This window comes from Empidonax traillii, unplaced genomic scaffold, assembly GCF_003031625.1.
Source record: "Empidonax traillii isolate 1590-97213 ecotype Southwest subspecies unplaced genomic scaffold, ASM303162v1 scaffold259:size690984, whole genome shotgun sequence".
NCBI lineage: Eukaryota > Metazoa > Chordata > Aves > Passeriformes > Tyrannidae > Empidonax > Empidonax traillii.
In genome coordinates, this window is record NW_020955452.1 from 558,991 (window position 1) to 577,122 (window position 18,132).

An 18,132-nucleotide genomic window follows, 5' to 3' on the forward strand; every position below is an offset into this window, starting at 1 on the left:
GTGGCACAGGGAGGGCAGAACGAGCAGCCCCTCTCGCTGCCCTCTCTGTCACAGAGCAGCTGGAAGTGGCCTGAGCTGCCAGCAGGCTCAGCAGTTACCATTTTGGTTTGGTGTAACATGTCACCAACACATCACATCGTGCCATAGCCCTCTCCCTTGCCCAGCAGCACCGCACCGTGTGAGGCTCTGCTCCCCTCGCATCTCCTCTGAGATGCTGCCCCATGCAAAGCAGCAAGAAAATTCCTGATAGGCAAATTTTTGTTGTTTGTTTTTGTTTCCTGGGGAAAAAAAAAAATCATTAGGCCAAAGCCCAAAAAAATCTTTACTCCATTTTACTCAGCTTTTACACGAGAAAGACTTTTGTTGAACTCAGCAGGAGTTAATGAGAGCTTTACATGGCTAAACGGGCTAATCCTCCGCAGCGGCGCCCGCACAGTCCTTGGGAGCACGACAGAATGTGCATCTGGTTGACAGAAGCATTTGTACACTCCCTCCGCGCGTGAGCAAGCGAAGCTAAAGGAGCTGACCTGGATACTCCCAAGCGCAGGTTTTTTCTGCTCAGAGGATCTCTGCTTTTTTCCTAATTGGGTATTTTTTCAAAGCGTAACAGCATTTATTTTGGGGAGGGAGAAGGCAACACAGGGAAAGAGTGCAGAAGGAGAAAGGGAAGAGCCAGAAACAGACAACAGAAACCAAAATAGTTCAGGCTGGGGGAGGAAGGATTTCAAGGCTTCAAAAAACCACAAACCACTCAAACCGTGGTGGTGGTGGGTTTTTTTTTAGAGGCCGGCAGAGCGGTGTCAGCACGAAGAGTGTCCCCCATGTGCTGCAGGCAATGCTGTGTCTCCACCGGCAAGAAGTCAGGAGCTCAGGCTCCAGCCAGAGCATCAGGCACAGACTAACCTTTGAAACACTCATGTTCACTCCAGCAGCACGTCAGGCTCAATTTTAGCCTCTGTCCAACTCCCCAGCATCACCTGAAATGTCTCCTTGCAAGGAAGGAGAGGTGCTGGGCACCTCCTGGCACATCACCCCCAGCTGCCACCTCTAACACCACCTGTAACCACCTCCTGTGGGACCTGCCCCAGCATCCCTGCATTGTTCATGGCATCAGCATCAGCAGAACGTGTGGGAAGAGGCAACGTACAACCCTCATTTTCCCCTGGGTCATGCTGGAAACTCCTGTCCCAGCGTGGCCAGGCAGCGTGGCCCAGTGACACCCACACAGCAAGCGTCCCTTGCTCCTGCCATCGCTGCCCTGGCCAGAGGTTCTGTGATCAGGAAGGACGTGGTGGGGGACACGCAGGTGGGGCAGACCCACCCTGCCCCAAGGACACCTGTGCGCCCTTCGAGCGAGGCCAGGCAAGGGGCTGTCACCCCAGGAGCATCCTCCTGGCCACCCTGCTGGCTGGCACAGCCCCAGGAGATGGATTCAGGGATGGAAGCAGCGGGTCTGGTTACCTCGGAGGAATTTTGCATGGCATGCGATCTTCTGAGGGCTTTGCAACAACAGATAAGAGCAAGTGTCCTTCAGAATAAATAGCAGCGTGTAGGAGTTGCTGTTGTCTTGGCAACGCAGCGTGATGTGCCCGGCGCGGCGGCGGGGATGGATGCGGCAGCGCGTGGCACGGCCAGCGGCAGGACCACCCGGCCCTCCCCTGCCACCCCTCAGCCCCCCACCCTGAACCAGCCCCCTGCCGAGGCAGGGCAGCGAGACAGACACGTCCCAAAAAGCACCCTGGGAGCGGGGACATATCCCGCCCGGAGCTCCTGCCACCTTGTCCTTGCCCCAGAAAACCTGGGCTGTTCCAGGAGAGCTTGCTTGGCACGGCATGGCACAGCAGGGCGTGGCACGGCACAGCAGGGCGTGGCACGGCACGGCACAGTACCCTGGGAGCCCCCGTGTCCCCACCTGCCCCGCAGGAGAGCATCGGGCTCCTCCTGGGAGGCGAGCACAAAGTCACCACTGCTCAGAGCCCGGGAGGGTGTTCCAGCCTCGCCGGGACATCAACCAGCTCCAGCACCTCTCCAGTGGCACAAGCTGCCTGGGAGAGCAGAGGCAGAGGATCCTCCGCTGCTCCCGAGGGATCACTCCCTAACTGCACCCAGATGGAGGCTCTGGCATAGGGAAGGGAACACAATTGTCCAGACACACACATAGCACCCACCTGCCGTGGTTTGGGGGCACAGAGCCAGCCCTGGTTGGGAGTACATGAGGGACAGAGAGATGCATTGGGAAAGGCCTCGGTTAAGCTGCACTCAGGAATCAGGGACTTGGTTATTCCTGACACCCCCATAAACACATACAAGCTTTCTGGCAAAGAGATTTGGGGAGCGTGGGCAATTTTCACATTACTTCTTTTCCCATCTTGGAGGTACATGGGAATGTTATCTCAAAATACTTCTCAAACTCAAGGAAAAAAATCAATAAAACTCTGAAACTGGGTTGGAAAAAGAAACACATAGCAGAGATACTTGAGAAGATGAACTCCCTTCCTTGCTCTCCTCATCTGAGGCCTTTGCTCCCACCAACCACAAATCCACTCCCATGGCTCCGTGGATAGTGAGGCGGCCTCACTCCCACACAGGAAGGGGAACTCCTACAAATATCCACCTGCCAAAAGCACAGGAGCAGATTTCAAGGAAACCACTGAGCTAATGACATGGATCAGGCACACCAGGCACTCTGGGACTCTTTGCTGAGCCCATCTGTTCCAAAGGTGATGGAGCAGTGGGTGTCAAAGGTGCCACGGCAGAGGCTGGAGCCACTGCAGCCTCCACACCCAACGTGACACCTTTCAGAGCCCTTCTCTGTATGAAACCCCTTCCTGAATCCTTCTAGCTGCAGCCATGTGCTTTGAAGAGGAGGACAGTTGGCACTTGAGAGAGAGATTAATTTCAAGGATGCTGGAGGATGCGAGCTTGCTGCTGTCTTCGGCAGTCGGGAAGAGGCTGCCGTGGAACTCAGCTGCTGCCGCCACTGCACACGTGGTGCCAACCTCCACATGCAGGGAGGGAAAGCAGGAGTATCCAGCATGAAGTGGGACAGAAGAATGCCCACTCCAGTGCCAGGGACCTTCAGAGGATGGTGGCACCTTGGGGAGCCCTGATACTGCAGACAGGACGCAGGTTAACCCAGCACACCCACTGTGCTCCCAGAAAGCCCCAGCTCTGGTAAGGTGTCTGGGAATTAACTGGGATCATGGCTTTGACAAACATCAAAACACCACCCGTCAGCACCAACCCACTTCCCCGAAGCCTCAAAGGCTCACTCGAGTGCAGTCCCTTTCACAAGGTCCTTGTTTGCTCTCCAGCACCAGCCCCTTTCTCCCCTGCCTGTGGAGACTCTTCACAGGAGCATTAACTGCAGAATAGGCTGATTTTTAATGCAGAATTATACAAGTGGAGCCATTCTTCCATTTCATGCCTCCCGTTAGGTAATCTATCGGTATTGCACAGGGAATCAAGGTTATGTCCTTGTTGGGGTGATTTACGAACTCTGAGCATTTCATAGCTCTGAACACCGAGCGAGGCAGACAGAAATATTCCTGTGAATGCCTGGAGCAGGAGCAGGAGCCGTGGTCAGAGAGATGGGGTGATGTTTGCTTGAGCGAGGCACGACACGGCAGAGAAGTGGGTGCCACGCTCTGCCACGCTCTAGGAGAAGCATCCTTGGCAGCGTGGCTGCGTGCCCTACAAAGGCGTTCAGAGCACGGCACGTTACGAGAGTACGTGCAGGAACTCGTTCCATACGGAATAGAATGAGGCCGCTGCATCCCACGGGTGACTTTCACACTGGAGCAGGAGGAAGAGGGGACAACTTCAGTGGCAGATACTTGGCCTGCAATCATGTGTCCTCGCTGAGGTGGGGACTGCAGCCCCAGCCGCAGCCGCTCTCCTCCCCATCCCGCTGTCCTGTGCAACAATCCCTGCAGTGCAGCAACTGTCCTTTGCTGTCACACTACCAACCACTGCCAGGGAAATAGAGCATCGCTGTCCTGCACTCCAGGTTGGACTGGGACCCTCCCCAGGGCTGCGAGGAGGGAAGATGCACGTGACAAGTTATGCCATGGGATCAGCAGGAGACCTTGTGGACCACCCCAGTGGGGCACCCAGCATGTCCCACACCACACCACAAGCGTCAATGGCACCGTGGGGACCTTTCTTCTGAGCCATGATCTGCTCCAGGATGAGCTGCTCTGATCCCAGACCCAGTGGGAACTGGGAACGCACTACTCACTGCGCCGTCTGCAGCCCCAACTTCTTCCAAGATAATTACAAATTTGTGAAAATATGGCTGCCAAGCTCTTTAAAGCCAGGACTGGGACTTAAGGCACAAAGGCTGACACACAGTAGCACCTAAGTAAATTAAATGTGCCACATCACTACCTATCTATATTACAGACCTGAGCTTCAGGATTACCTGCTAATAAAAGTGATATTTAAAACAAGTCCTAAGTTCCTCCGCTGCCCCCTTCTCCCCACAAGTAATTAAACTGACGCTGCTTCCTGCAGCGGAGGGGATGGGATTTATCATGGAGGGAAATCAGCAGAGGGTGAAATAGGTAGAATCCTCACCGCCACGCTGCCACAGCCAGGCAGAAACAAACACCCACTTCCTTAGGAAAAGGGGGTGGAAAGGGGTCAGCTGGGGCTGGGATGTCAGCGGTGCCCCCGGGATGGAAATGCCAAGATGGAGGTGGCTGGATCCATCCCTGGCTGTGCCAGGGAAGCCGTGAGAGGGGGGCAGGAGGGCAGCCGCGGTGGAGGGGAGCTGCTCTCTCTTCTGCCTCTGCCTTGAGCTCACCCAGCTGCAAATAAACAATTTTACCATTTGAATAGCCGCGAGTGCGGAAGGCATAATTAATACCCAGCGGTACCATCAGCCAATGTGCTGATGCGGGAGGTGCAGCCCCTGCCAACGCCGGCAGCGCACAGCTCTGGCGCCGCGGCTGCTCTCGCCTCTGGGCCCGTCCTTCGCTGGAGGCACAGGAAGGGCAGAGCCCCAGTGCTGGGGCTGGAGCCCACCAGTGTGGGACCCCTCCGGCACATCCCACCCCTGCGCCGTGGGAAGGCTCAGGGTCCGGCAGAGCAATGTGGGGGAGAGAAAAATGGAGGGGACGACAGTGGGTGCACGTGGTGTTGCTGTGAAGGCAAGAGCTGGTTGGCTCTGCATTCCCACTCACTGCCTAAGCCAAGCCAACCTTTAACCCTGGGTTTCAAGGTAAGTTCCCATTTCAAAGACTTTAAAGGACACTGACAGGACAAAGCGCCTGTGACCGGCCTGGGGATGAGTATGAGAGCTGAGTTTCCACAGCAAGCTGGCCAACACCATCCATGATGGCCAGCCCAGCTCAACTGGCTCTAGAAGGGCCACGACACCTGCTGTAGAATGTTTTCCCTGCTATTGCAGGATTATTTTAGACAGGATTTGAAAAGTGCTGGGAGCAGAAAGCCCAGAAGTTCAAGTACACCTTCAGACAGAGAAACGTCGCCAGTTAATTTCTGTGCAAGACCAGCGCTCAGTGATTCACCCGTCACCACTCTGGCAGCAGGAGATCCAAACACGGTCTGGCTCCCCTGGGAAGACTCAGTGGGCTGTGGGTTCATCTGCCAGTGTGGCAAGGCAGATGCCTGATGAGCCGAGGGACAAAGTGGACAAGTGCTCACCAGGGGGACAACTCAGCTGCAGGTTCTGCATCCCAGAGTACTGCTGCAGCATCCCTTGTGGCAAGGCAGTGTTGGTACTGCTGGAGCATTGCTCCCAGTGGGGAACGTGCAAGTACTGCTGTAACATCACCCCCAGCAGCACAGTCCAGGTACCACTGAAGTATCCCCTGTGGTGGGCACAGTGTGGGTACTCTGGAGCATCCCCCTCAGTGTGGGTACTCTGGAACATCCCCCTCAGTGGGCACGGTGTGGGTACTCTGGAGCATCCCCCTCAGTGGGCACAGTGTGGGTACTCTGGAACATCCCCCTCAGTGGGCACGGTGTGGGTACTCTGGAACATCCCCCTCAGTGGGCACAGTGTGGGTACTCTGGAGCATCCCCCTCAGTGGGCACGGTGTGGGTACTCTGGAGCATCCCCCTCAGTGTGGGTACTGCTGGAGCATCCCCCTCAGTGGGCACAGTGTGGGTACTCTGGAGCATCCCCCTCAGTGGGCACGGTGTGGGTACTCTGGAGCATCCCCCTCAGTGGGCACGGCGCAGCCGCTGCTTCCCCCGCCGCCGCCCGGCCGGCAAACACTGCGCGCATTTAGCGTGGCAGGGCTGGACAGTGGGGCATTTCATCAACCCGGCGGCGATAACACTCAGCTTTTGTCCCGCCCGGATAAAGGGGGTTTGTGAGCACTGGCTTTCCAGCCCAAACCTGCATCTGTCGCCAAGTTATTCCACTTGTCCCCCCCTGAGTTCTGCGCCAGTGCTGGGGACCAGGCAGCAATGAGAGCTCCATCTCAGACACAACTTGCTGGGAAGTTTCGGATTTCCACATCCACTAAAATCTTGTTGAAAAGCCACAGCTTCAAGCTCTGCTATTGCTGATGCTAAAAACGATCCACAAACCTAAGGAAATCAGGGTCTCCCATCTTATTTTAGCTTCTACCTAAACCTCCTCATGCGTTCCATCTCCTCATGGGCACCACAAAATCACTGCCCAGGCTCTACATGCTGATGCTGACCTGGGAGGTCCCAGCACATTGCAGGATGCACTGCCCAAACGCTGTGGGGTGTGATGGGATTGGATGGAAGAAGTGAGGCTCTCCCCACCGGGACTGCAATAATCCTGCCCTATCTCAGACTAGAGCTGGAGCCTTAAGAGGGGTTTCCCTCCTCTGAATGCATATCCACAAAGTGATTCCAAGAGATAGCAACTAATTCAACCCAGCCCTCAGCTCTAAAGGACCTACAGAGAGGAAAACTGTGGCACAAGCTACAGCTTACACCACCCTTTAACCCTGCTGCTTCCCAGGTAAACAACACAGTGCTGATCTTATTTTCTAAATGAATGTGCCCAAGAGCATCACTACAATGAATGCAGGAAATGCTCTGATCTAAAAAAATAAGGTAAGTTGGCTCAGTACATCTAAAGTAGCAGCTTAATGAGCTTAAAACCAAAATAATTAAAAGAGGTCTGTGGCATTGTTGTAACACAATGTGTCTTTGCAGGTGTTGCCCATCAGAGCCCACAGCCGTATCCGTATCAAAGGGAAACACCACCAACCATGGAACACAACCACGAGAATGTATCTCCTGATGGGATTTTTTAGGATGAGCTCCTGAAGAGCCCTGCTTTCCCAGAAGCAAAGATAAACACTGACCCACTGGAAGTGTCTGGAAGAGCAGCACAGGGCCCAGCTGACCCCTTCCCATGGCAAAGGCTGGATGTCTGCATAGGGAAATCTAACTCAGGTCTTCACTCCAGCACCATGGGCTCCTGGTGGAGCTGCTCTCAATTCACAGGGGAGTGACTGAGATCCAGACCTGTCTATCTCCCAGGAAGTCCCTGGCAGCCCAGGGATGCACAGCCTGCCGGGAAACCTCAGCAGCCATTCCCAGAAATGAACACAGGGAACATGTCAAGAGTTTCAAAAGCTCCTGAAACTCTTACAGAAATGGAGATGAGAGGAATGAAGCCTCTGAAAGCAGAGAGAGGCACAGATGGCTTTTATGGAGCAAGAAATACAATGGGAAAAACTGGAGCAGCAGAGCTCTCTTTGAAGGTGTGAAACGTCAGTAGGGAAGCCTGGAGAAAGCCAAGGCCTGGGAGCTCAGAGCAGGGCGCTGCAGGGCCTGGCTGAGGCTCCAGCTGCTGCACAGTGCTGGGGAGTTCCCAGCCCCTGCTCCTGAGACAGCACCAGCTCTGCCCAGCCCCACCTGGGGACATCCCACTGCCAGAGTGGGATGTCAGTGTGACACACAGCATGGAGAAATGTGAACAGCCCAGTAAGATGTTGAAAAAGCCGAGCCAAAATAGAAAGCAAAGGCAGAGGAAATGAACTCTGGGGCAAAGACTCTTGATCCTGTCACAGAGAGTTTTAAATCCCCTTTTAGCATCAAGCAATTTCTCTTCCACAGAGAAGAGCCTTTCTCCCTGCATATACAGCATCCAGCCAGCTCACAGGCTCTCCCATTCCACCCATGGCAAAATCCTGGTGGACCAAGGTGATGGTGAGGAGAAGCCTCCAGCACCTCAAGAACACTGTGCCGCTGGGGGCAAGTTCCGTGAGTCAGGAATCACTGTGCTCTGCATCTCATTAAAAAAACAATAATCCCCTTTGTGGGAGAGCTTAAACTTTTGGAGCATTATCTCTGACGGGTCAGCAGCAAGGGATGACCTCCTGCATCCCTCAGTATCTCAGCTTCCTTCAAAGGCTCCTGAGCCAGCAGCCTCACTTCCATTCCTCATCCATCAAAATTACCAAAACTGATTTTGCCAGAGAATATACCACTTTGACAGGAACCCAGAGTAAGTCCTGAGTACGTTATGTTGGAGGAGTAGAGCCTCTTACAAAGCCCAGAAACAAGAAGATGAGTAACTCATCTTCGTCCTTCCCACGGAAAACTTGAAAACCCATGAACGGCAGATAGTTGTAGAAAAAGGGTTGATTCTTTTTGGGAGCTCTTCCTAAAATAACACATCCGGAATGGCCACGCTTTCCCCACATAACATCCCACCGCTGCAGACTCAGCCACGCTTTGGCTCTGGCCGAGAAGAGGCAGAGCTGACCGCGCTCCCAGCGGGACGCACGGCCTCATCTCCCGGCATTAATCACCCATGTTCCGGTGGGTCCTTAAGTGGATGTCCTCATCCATGTCAATTAACTGACGCTTCATTACTCGAGTGCTGCAGACGGAGCAGAGATGCTATCGCGGGCTCTGGGAGCAGGGCTGAGGTCGTGCACGGGACTCCGGCAATTACGGAACGCGTCCCCGAGGAAGCCGTGCTTGCAGGAGGCTCGGCTCGCCAGGCAGGCAAATCCCAGGGGGAATAACCCAGGCTCCCCCCAACCTTGTCACATCTTCAACCTGAATGACGTGCAGTCAAGTGGCAACATCAATTAGCGCCGTTTGCTCCACCGGCGCCTCGAACGCTGCCGCTGAGCAGCGAGTCCCCAGCCCTCCCACACAGCACAGCAGCTCTACACAGCTCCTAAGCCAGCATTATACAGCCACATTCCCGACTTACAGGGCCATAAACCACGGCTGGAGTTTCTCCTGACCATCCCAGGATGTTGCAGAAGAGGCACAGCCAATACCCTCATGGACAGGAGCCATCGATCCCCAACAAGCCTTGACTGAGCACCACAAATCCACTCTCCTGCCTGGCACGGTGTGTGCTGTGCTGCCGGTGTCCCACAGCACACAGTCACCCCTCACCATGGGGCCCTGCACCAGCACGTCCCCATCCCCTCACTTCTCTTGCGCTCGGGCACGTGCCCTCCGGTGAGCTCCTATTTTTCCACCTCAAGAATCCAAACTTGTCTCTCTCTTGCAGGAAGCACCTCATCATTCCCAGACGACATGTTGTTTTTGAAGCAGCTTCTGCTCAGCCTTTATTTGGAAGTCAGTGGAGTTGGCAGCTCTGGCACAGCAGCCAGGCCAGAGAAGCTTCACTGCTCCCACCTTGCCACAGCTAAGCCTCATCCCATGGATGCCTCAGCCGGGGTCCAGAGCAGCTCCGCAGCCAAGGCTCTGCTTCTCCTCCCTGCCAGCTTCTGCAGCAGGAGATGAAGAGTCCTTTCCATACCCACAGAGATGCTGTGCCAGGGAACAGCTTCTACTCCCAATGGTTTTGGCTCATGGGGACGCAGCAGCCACTGGCAGAAGGGACACAGAGCCGCTGGGATGCTCTAACACTGCCAGGAAAGCGGAGCTGCCGAGAAAGACCTTCAGAGCAAACTTCAACAAAAATCATCGCATGTCAAAGCGTATCTCCTGCCTACGCATCATCTCCAAGTCACAAGGAGACATTTTGCAGATCGGAGTTGGAAATGAGCACTTTGTGAATGACCGGCTTTATTTATTTTTTTAAGTCCCAGTGGGTGCTTTGGCCTCCAGCCCCGGACACACAGTGCCCGCAGACCCTGTCCCCGCTCGTCTCCATGGAGCTGCTCATCCACCTCCAGCCAAGCTGTGCTTCTCCTCCTTTTCTCACTGTTGCTTGGGACCAGAAATGCCAAATCCCTCAGCAGTGCTGGGAAGACACATCCAGCTGCCCCTGGGGCATGTGTCCACCCTGCTCCCAGAGCATCCCGTCCAGCAGCCCTGGTCCCAGGTGAACATGTCTCTGCACAGCACCCAGCCCTGCCACCACGCCACGGGCAGCCTGGGCAGGCGTGTGAGACAGCAGGGGCAGATGGAGCCAAAACACCCATCGGCTCTCGCTGTGTCCCCACACGAAGGCGCCCAGCGCCGTGCTGAAAGGAGGCTTTAGCACAGCGTCACCTCGCAGAGCCACAGAAAGCAACTGATAAACCCAGAGAGCAGGAGAGATTCAGCAGCAGACAAAACCTCATTTCACAAGGAATCCTCATAAAACCAAATTAATGTTGAAGGATGAAGGCAGGTAAACCTCCCACGGTTAAGTTCAGGCCACTGAGACTCAGTTTAAATCTCTCAGCAGTTCTGATTTAATCAATGCATTTCCAAGTGAAATTAGATGAAGCACATCTCCATCACAGGAAATTATATAAGCTATCAAAGTCTGTAGGTACAGGTCCTGGTAAGAAGAGCCACAAGAAATATTCATATCAACTTGAATTCCATTTTTAAGGAGGTAGTTCAGGTCCGGAGCTTAACATTATTTCAGTGAAAAAAGTCACTCTGATGAAAACAGTGAGCCAAGGCAAGGAAGGGCCAAACAGCAGCTTTGGGAGCATCCCCTGAAATACCTGCAGTGGCTGCTGGGACACTGGGCTTGGCCAGAAACCCCCTCCCAGCAGTACCACCCAGCACAGTGTGGGAGGGAAGGAAGATGGCAGGAAAGATGGACAGAAAGACAGAAGGAAAACCCCTTTGTTTTAAAGGAGGGGGTGAAAGCACCAATGAGGCAGCTCCATCCACTGATCCCACCCAACACACTCGGCCTACGGGAATTATCCTGCTAGAAGAGTTTTGCTGTCAAAACCACACTCTGTTGGGCTTGAACTGCTGTCACCTGCCTGGTGACCACCAGCTGTCAAGGAGAACAACAGGCACCACAACCCAGAGCAGAGCAGCTCCTGCTCCTCTGGCTCAGCACATTGATTCCCGTAATCTTTCCTCCCAGCCCTTCTCCCATTAGCTATATTTAAAGGCTTAGGCACGCATACATTTCCATAATGAACCTCAGACCTGTCGGAAGTCCCATGGATTATTCACACCCTACAAAGCTGTCCTTGGGAGCCGCTGGCAGTGCTCACCACCACCCTGTATAGCTGCACACCCTATAGAGACTGAGGTAAATAAACTGCGCTGGGAGAGCTCACAGATCAAGCTGGGTGAGGGGAGATAGGAACAAGGCTGGAGAGCTGGTCTCTGCCTGGCTGCCATTTCTTGCTCCAGGCTGGACTCTGAAGGAGCATTAGCAACTCCTCCTTTCCAGCAGATGACCATTACATAAGGCAGAGCCAAGCCGCCGTGCCCCAGTGCCGGGAGTAGCTGGACCAACAGCCCGCCCGTCCCGTGTCCTGCATGCCAAGGGCTGGCAGGGTGGCTGTGACACGGGGCAGCCCCCGAGCATCCCAGGAAAGCATCAGCACCACGACAGCTCCCACCCGCCACCCCACCGGAGAGGCCACAAAGGCAACGCGGTTGCTCTGGCGTTATTACAACAATTATTCATGCTCTGGGAAGTGGCTGCCCAAGCCCCGCGCCGCTCCCCTCGCCTCGTCTGGGAAATCGCTGCCAGCGCGGAGGTACGAACCGCTGCATAAAAGCACAGTTTATTCAAGCATTATTGTGGCTGTTAAGTATCATAGCCGGTGACACCAGATGAATTTCTGTGGCAATCAATCCACCTGGGAGCAGCCAGCTCAGCCCCTGTGTGGATGCGGGATGAGTAAGGACTCCTCAGTGGAGGCCATTAACTCCCACTGCTTACTGCTCTCATTACTTCCCAGACTGCAAGGCTTGCATCTTTGACAAGCGGCTGAATCTACATTTGACAGCATGAACCTGATGAGTGAAATTCATGGAAAATGTTTGCTTTGGCAGTAACTACAAGGCCCATAAAGTTTCCTCGGAGCCAATGCGCAGGGACGTATGCCTTGTAATGAGTTGTTTTATACAATCGCCGAGAAATTGCAAACGGTGGTTTTACTCCAACTGCAAATCACTCCGGAGCTCAGCGCTGTAAAAATCGGGGCATATTGTTTAAAACATTGTATTGGCAGCCATGGAGGGGAAGCCCTCGGCAGCCGGCACGCTGCAGAAGGCTGCCGTGCCCTCGCAGGCACTGACGCAGGCGTGTGCACGCACACGTATGTGCCTGCACATGCAGGGAGCGACAGGGCCACTGCCGTCCCCACAAAGAACAGACTTTGCCCCGCAGCACCCGCACCTGCCAAGGGCAGCGCGGGGCTGGAGCATCCCTAGGACCTCGCCGGGGCTTTCAGGGCAATGCTGCTCACCCAGCCCCGCTCCAAAATGGGGAGCAGCAGCTCCCCTTCACATGAACCCGATAATTCTGAGCGATGCAGCTGCACAGGTCTTGCCCTCCCCAGCAGAGGACCACAGCTCAACCCGAGGTCAGGCACTGCTACTGCCCCAGGGCAAAGGGGATCCGACTTGAAAGGAGCAGCAGGGCACCATCTCCCTGCCGCAGGCAGCTGCTCCAGGCAGAGGCTGTGCAGGGTGAAGCAGGCGCTGCAAAGCTCCACTGCTTCTCCTGGAGCTATTTTTCTAGTAGTCTTCAAGAAAATGAGGAGAAATGACATGGGAAATGTCAGAAATAAAGCCAGAAGCAATTAGAGTTAGAGAGAAGGGAGAGCAGCAGGCAAGGTTAGCAGTAAAGTTATCTCTTATTAAAAATAAAACAGGGAGGGACTGGAAGCTGATGAGGTGGCGGAGAGGACAGCCTGGCACTGGGGATCCAGGATGCACAGCACAGAAATTCACAAGGCGAATGAATCAAGGAGAGAAGCAAGCAGAGGGCTCCTGTTTCCATTTGCTAAACTCTGCTCAAAAATAACGAAGCAGAGGGCATCCTCTGTTCCCAGGATTACAGCCTTCTGTCGCTCCAGCCCTGGGAAATGGGCTTTTCACCTGCCAAGGATAAATCCAGACACGAGGCACCCCAAGAAAACCCTCAGGGTGCTTTCCTCAGGAGGGATTCCTAAGGTCACTACATCACCACGGACTCTGTCCTTCCCACACACAGCAGCACATCCTTGGCGGACAGACAAACAGACACCTCTGGTGGCAGTGTGAAGGTGATCCCGTGCCCAGGCCATCAGGGTGCACCAGCCAAGGGCACGGGACAAAGCCGGGGGAACCGGAGCCGGCTCGCCACGTGCCGCTGGAATGCGCGGCACGGCACACGCGAGGGTAACAGAGAGGCCGAGGGCCTCCCCCAGCTCCTGGGCACAGCCAAAACCTCAGTTCAGCTTTCACCCTCCAGGACTCCATCCACAGCCCGAGCAGACAGACAAAGCCTCCAGTGACCCGCCAGGGCTGACGGACAAAGGCCTCTCGCATCACCGCTCGCCGCCCGTGGTGTTCAGGGGGCCCTGCCTGCCTCCCTCCGTGCCCCCAAGCCACAGCCACAGTGATCTGCTGGAGCGCAGGGGTGCGGGGGATGGCGCGGGCTGGTGGGCTCCCTGAGGTGCTGCGTGGGGTAGGGCTGGCGGCAGGGCTGCATCCATCCATCCATCCATCCATCCATCCATCCACTCACCCCGCAGCCTCCTGGGCACCCAGTCCTGCTCCTTGGGGAGCAGCTGCAGGGCCTGGCACAAGCTGCAGTAGGGGGGTGGCAGCTCGGGACCCCTTGCCTTGGGACCCCTCTCGCAGCAGCAGGTGACATACCTGAACCACTGTCCTGTTCGGCAGAGGGAGGTTTGGGGTTTGACCCCTGCCTCACACAACCGCTCAAATCCTGGACGTCCTAAACACAAAACGGGGCTGGGGGGAGCGGAACGGATCGTGGATCTCACTTCTCCTTAGGATCTCCCTTGTTTTACCCGCTGCTGCTTTCACTCGATTCCACTGAGATGGGCTTAAACCACCAAACCCTGGTATTGCTGTGGCTCCGGGGCTGCGCACAGGCAGGGGCCGGGGCTCTCCAGCCACAGCACCATGGAAATAATAAGATTTCGGCTCAGATGACTTCGCAGCGGTAATGAAAATGTGTTATGTAACAGTTTGCCTCCGTCTTCTCTGTTTTGCAATTCTCGATTAATCTCCCAAACACATCCATCCATCCATCCGTCCATCCATCCATCCGTCCATCCATTCATCCATCCATCCATCCATCCATCTCCCCGCCCGCGTCCCGGCCGCCCCCCCGGCCCCTTCCCCCGAGCGGCCCCCGCCGGGGTGGCCAGAGGGGAGCGAGCAGCCGGCGAGGGGACAGGGAGCGCGGATCCATCTCCCGGGCGGGGCGGGGGAGCCGGGCGGGGGGAGCCCCGGCACCGCGCGGAGCGAGAACCGGCCGCTCTCCCCGGCGCGCCGGCTGCACCGCGCGCTCGCCGCTCCTCTCCGCGCACCGCTCCCCATCCCGCTCCCCGATCCGCTCCCCATCCCGCTCCCCATCCCTCTCCCCGCTTCAACTTCGCGATTTAACTCCGCCGCTCCCCGAGCGCGCCCGGCGGCGGGATGCGCCCGGCGCTGCCCCGCGGGGCCGCCGCTCCCCGGCCCTACCTGCTTCCCGGGAGCCGTCGCATCCACATCGTCACGTCTCGGCCCGGCCCGGCTCGGCGGGGCTCAGCGCCTCAGCGCTCCATCCAGGCGCGCCGCCCCGCGCCCGCGGCGGCGCTCAGCGGCGGGGCAGGCGGCGGCCGGCGGGGCGGGCATGCCCGGCGGCGGCGGCGAGGACGGGGGTCGCTGCTCCGGTGCCCCGGCCCCTCAGCGCCGGCGGGGCAGCTGCGCGCCCGCGGAGGCTGCGCTCCCCATGCGCGGCTCGGTGCGGCTCGGCTCGGTGCGGTTCCCCGGGCTCGGCTCGGTGCAGTTCAGCGGGGCTCAGCTCGGCTCGGCTCGGCTCGGCTCGGCTCAGCGGGGCTGGGCGCGCGCGCGTCTGTGCGCGCACCCGCGGGGCGGGGGCGGGGGGCCGCGGCGCGGGGAAGTTGCGCGGGGCGGAGGCGGGGGCGGAGCGCGGCCCCTCCGTGCCGCGGCCGAGCGGGGGTGGACCCGGACCGGCACCCGCACCGGGACCCGGCTCCGACTCCGTCTCCGGGAGGGTTGCCGGGCAGTGCCGGGATCCCGATGAGAACGGCCCGTCCCTCCCCGGGACGCCGCCTCCGGCCACCGCTTCGCCCGGTGAAGCGCTCCTTCCCCCGGACCCCACGAGCAGCCGCTCGCCGGCGACCCCGGGGAGCGAAGCCCCCGCTCCACCCGGTGGGCACCGGCCCAGCAGCTCTGCGCCCCGGGACCGCGGGGTGACCGCGCGGAGCCCCGGTGCCCGCACGGGCGGGCGGAGGGAGGTGCGGGTTCGGTCCCTGCTTTGCGGGCAGGGCGAGGGATCCCCTGCAGTTCGGCAGCTCCGGGGAGCCCCGGCCCCGCTGACCCGTGGAGCGGGCCCGGGTGCTGCTGCAGCGGGCTCCACCAGCCGGCCGAGCGGGCATCCTGCTCCCGAGCCAACCTCGGGAGAGTTTCCATCCTTATCCTGCACAGCTGCCCCGCAGGGACAATATCGGGCCAGCGGGAGCGCGGATCCGCCACCGCCGCCTCCGGCCCCCGCACCGAGGGATGTGCAGCCACCGAATTCCCTCCGGCTGAAAGCGCCTTTCGTGCTCCGCGCTCGCCCAAAGACAGCCGAGCACAAAGGGGAGCGTGCGGGGAGAGGCGCTGGTTATTTTGGGAGGTGTTTCATCAGAGCCTGATGCGTTTTCTCTCTTTCCGGGGGTGCTGCCAGTAAGGAGCAACATTATTCCTGGTGTACTGAACGAAAAGTGTGTCTCTCAAAAGCCAAGCTGCTTTGAGTGGTTTCTGTTCAGCTGCTGCAATAAAAGAAGTTTTTGTATGAATTTGAGGAGAGATTCTTTGAAGCTGCTCCTGGCAATGAAAGAGGAGCAGGACCGCGGTGTGCAGAGCCAGCGCTGCCGGGGTGTCCCCTCACAGGGACAAACCACCCGCGAGGAAGGGGCACATCAATGACCGTGCAGCGCTTGGCTCTGATCAGTCACAGCAGAAAGCAAGGCTTGTGTAGAGACGAGTCTCTCTGCCTGTCTGACTCACTGGGTTTCTTTTCTGCCTCCAGAGAAACTTATTCTCCAAAGAGAAGGAGCCTCCTGTGAGAAGGGCAGCTGGATGGAAGGTCAGCATTGTCCCTCAGCTGCCTTGCCAGTCCCTGCTCCTCACGTGTGCTCCTGCTGGATCGGCTCCAGCTGCCACTAGAAGTGCTGTAGTTCAGCATCCAAATCCCCACCTTCCTTGGAGCTGGATTCCTGATGGGAAGGAACCTCTTTTGGCAAGGGGTTGGCCTGAGGACCAGCTTACCCTTGGAGGTGGCAGGTGCTGGGGGGGACAGACCTCTCCTGTCCCAGCCCAGGGAAAACCCATAAAATGGCCAGGCTGTTCTCCCTAAGCATGATCCTGGCCTGTTGGGGTGGTTTGGGTTCGGTTCTCTCAGGGCCACCTGGCAGACCTTTGGTGGTGCCACAGGGACAGTGCTGGCCTCTCCCCGTCTTCCAGAGGGAGGCCAGTGACAGAGTGGCCGTGGCTCTGTCCAGTCTGCAGCCAGAAGGGAGGCAGCCCTGAGCCCTGGAGTGTTCATTCCATACAATCCCATGACTGTGCACACCGTGTTTGCAGCTGCTGGTTATGGCAGCTCCAGCACAGGCCGGTATCAGAGCCCAGCACTCACCTGGGGGCAGCCTTCCTGGAGCCTGCGTGTGCAGGCACTTGAAAGAGAAAGCTCAGCTTTACTGCAAGCTCCCGGACTTATCAGCCATTAAACCCGGCTCACTAACATGAAAGATCTTTAGAGAGAAGAAGGGAAGAGCGTGCAATTGTCGGTCTCTTAAGAGGCTGCTCTGGAGCCTGAGAGATACTGGAACGCAGTTAAGTAGAAGACAATCAATTAAGGCTTAAATAAACCCAAACGAGCAAACGTTAATGAGAGCTATCTTGTATCTCAAACAAATCCTCTTAACTCAGCCCCACTTAATAAAAATATGATTTCCCCGTTTGTGCCAAACACATGGAGCTGGCGTGGAACTGCAGGGAGGACAGTGTTGGGGGATCTGGAGCCTGGCACTAAAGGTTGAACTAGTTTTTTGGCTATAAACACCTGTTATGGTCTATACACATTGGTCAGGCAAGTGACCACAAGCATGGAAAGGTCCCACACCCTCACCATCAGCTTTCCTCTGGCCCTGAGGCTCTTTTCAAGCTTCTGGCCTCAACTCCACATTGCAATGTCACCCTCCAGAAGCTTCCAGATAAAAAAAAAAGAGATCAAAAGAGAGCTGAGGTGTTCAACAGTACCAAAGCTGTGTGCAGGCAAAGCTTTTAAGCACAGGCCATTATTTGGGTTCAGGGCTGGTTTGGGATGCTTGGAGTGGAAACCTCACGGGGAGGGAAATACCTGGCTAGAGTGTGGGTGTCTTCACTGCCCTCCAGAGAGCCCTGCCCACGACCAGCCAGGTGACGTGTGGGGCACTGGCTCTGTGCTTCCCTAAAACATCCAGTGCAGCGTTTTTAAGAGCTGTTTGAATGGCTGGTGGTAGCACTCAGCAATCTTGGCCCCCTTTTGTCTGGCTCATCTCCTCAGCAGAGCTGCTGAGGCCACCTGCCATGGGCAGGTGATGGAGCAGCCCGCTGCAGGAGCAGGAACTGCGAATTAGCCCACCAGTTAAGGAGGAGGGAAGGAAGTCATTAGCGAATTCATTTGTCTAACTTGTTCTTCTCAGTCATCGCTCCAAGAGAATAAAGTTCCTGACTGGTGCAGAGCTGCAGGCGCTGGCTGGGGCTGGCTGCCACACCGGGGGGCAC

General features: G+C 56.9%; 1 protein-coding gene across 1 annotated transcript in view; it reads right to left on the reverse strand.

Moving 5' to 3' along the window:
• The window catches only part of AJAP1 (adherens junctions associated protein 1), a 32,834-nt gene extending 17,649 nt beyond the window's left edge, over positions 1–15,185 (reverse strand). The window contains exon 1 of the mRNA XM_027889375.1: positions 14,842–15,185. Coding sequence (XP_027745176.1) covers positions 14,842–14,870 — 29 coding nt within the window. The 5' untranslated portion in view covers positions 14,871–15,185. The remainder of the gene's footprint in view (positions 1–14,841) is intronic.
• Positions 15,186–18,132: the final 2,947 nt, after the last annotated feature.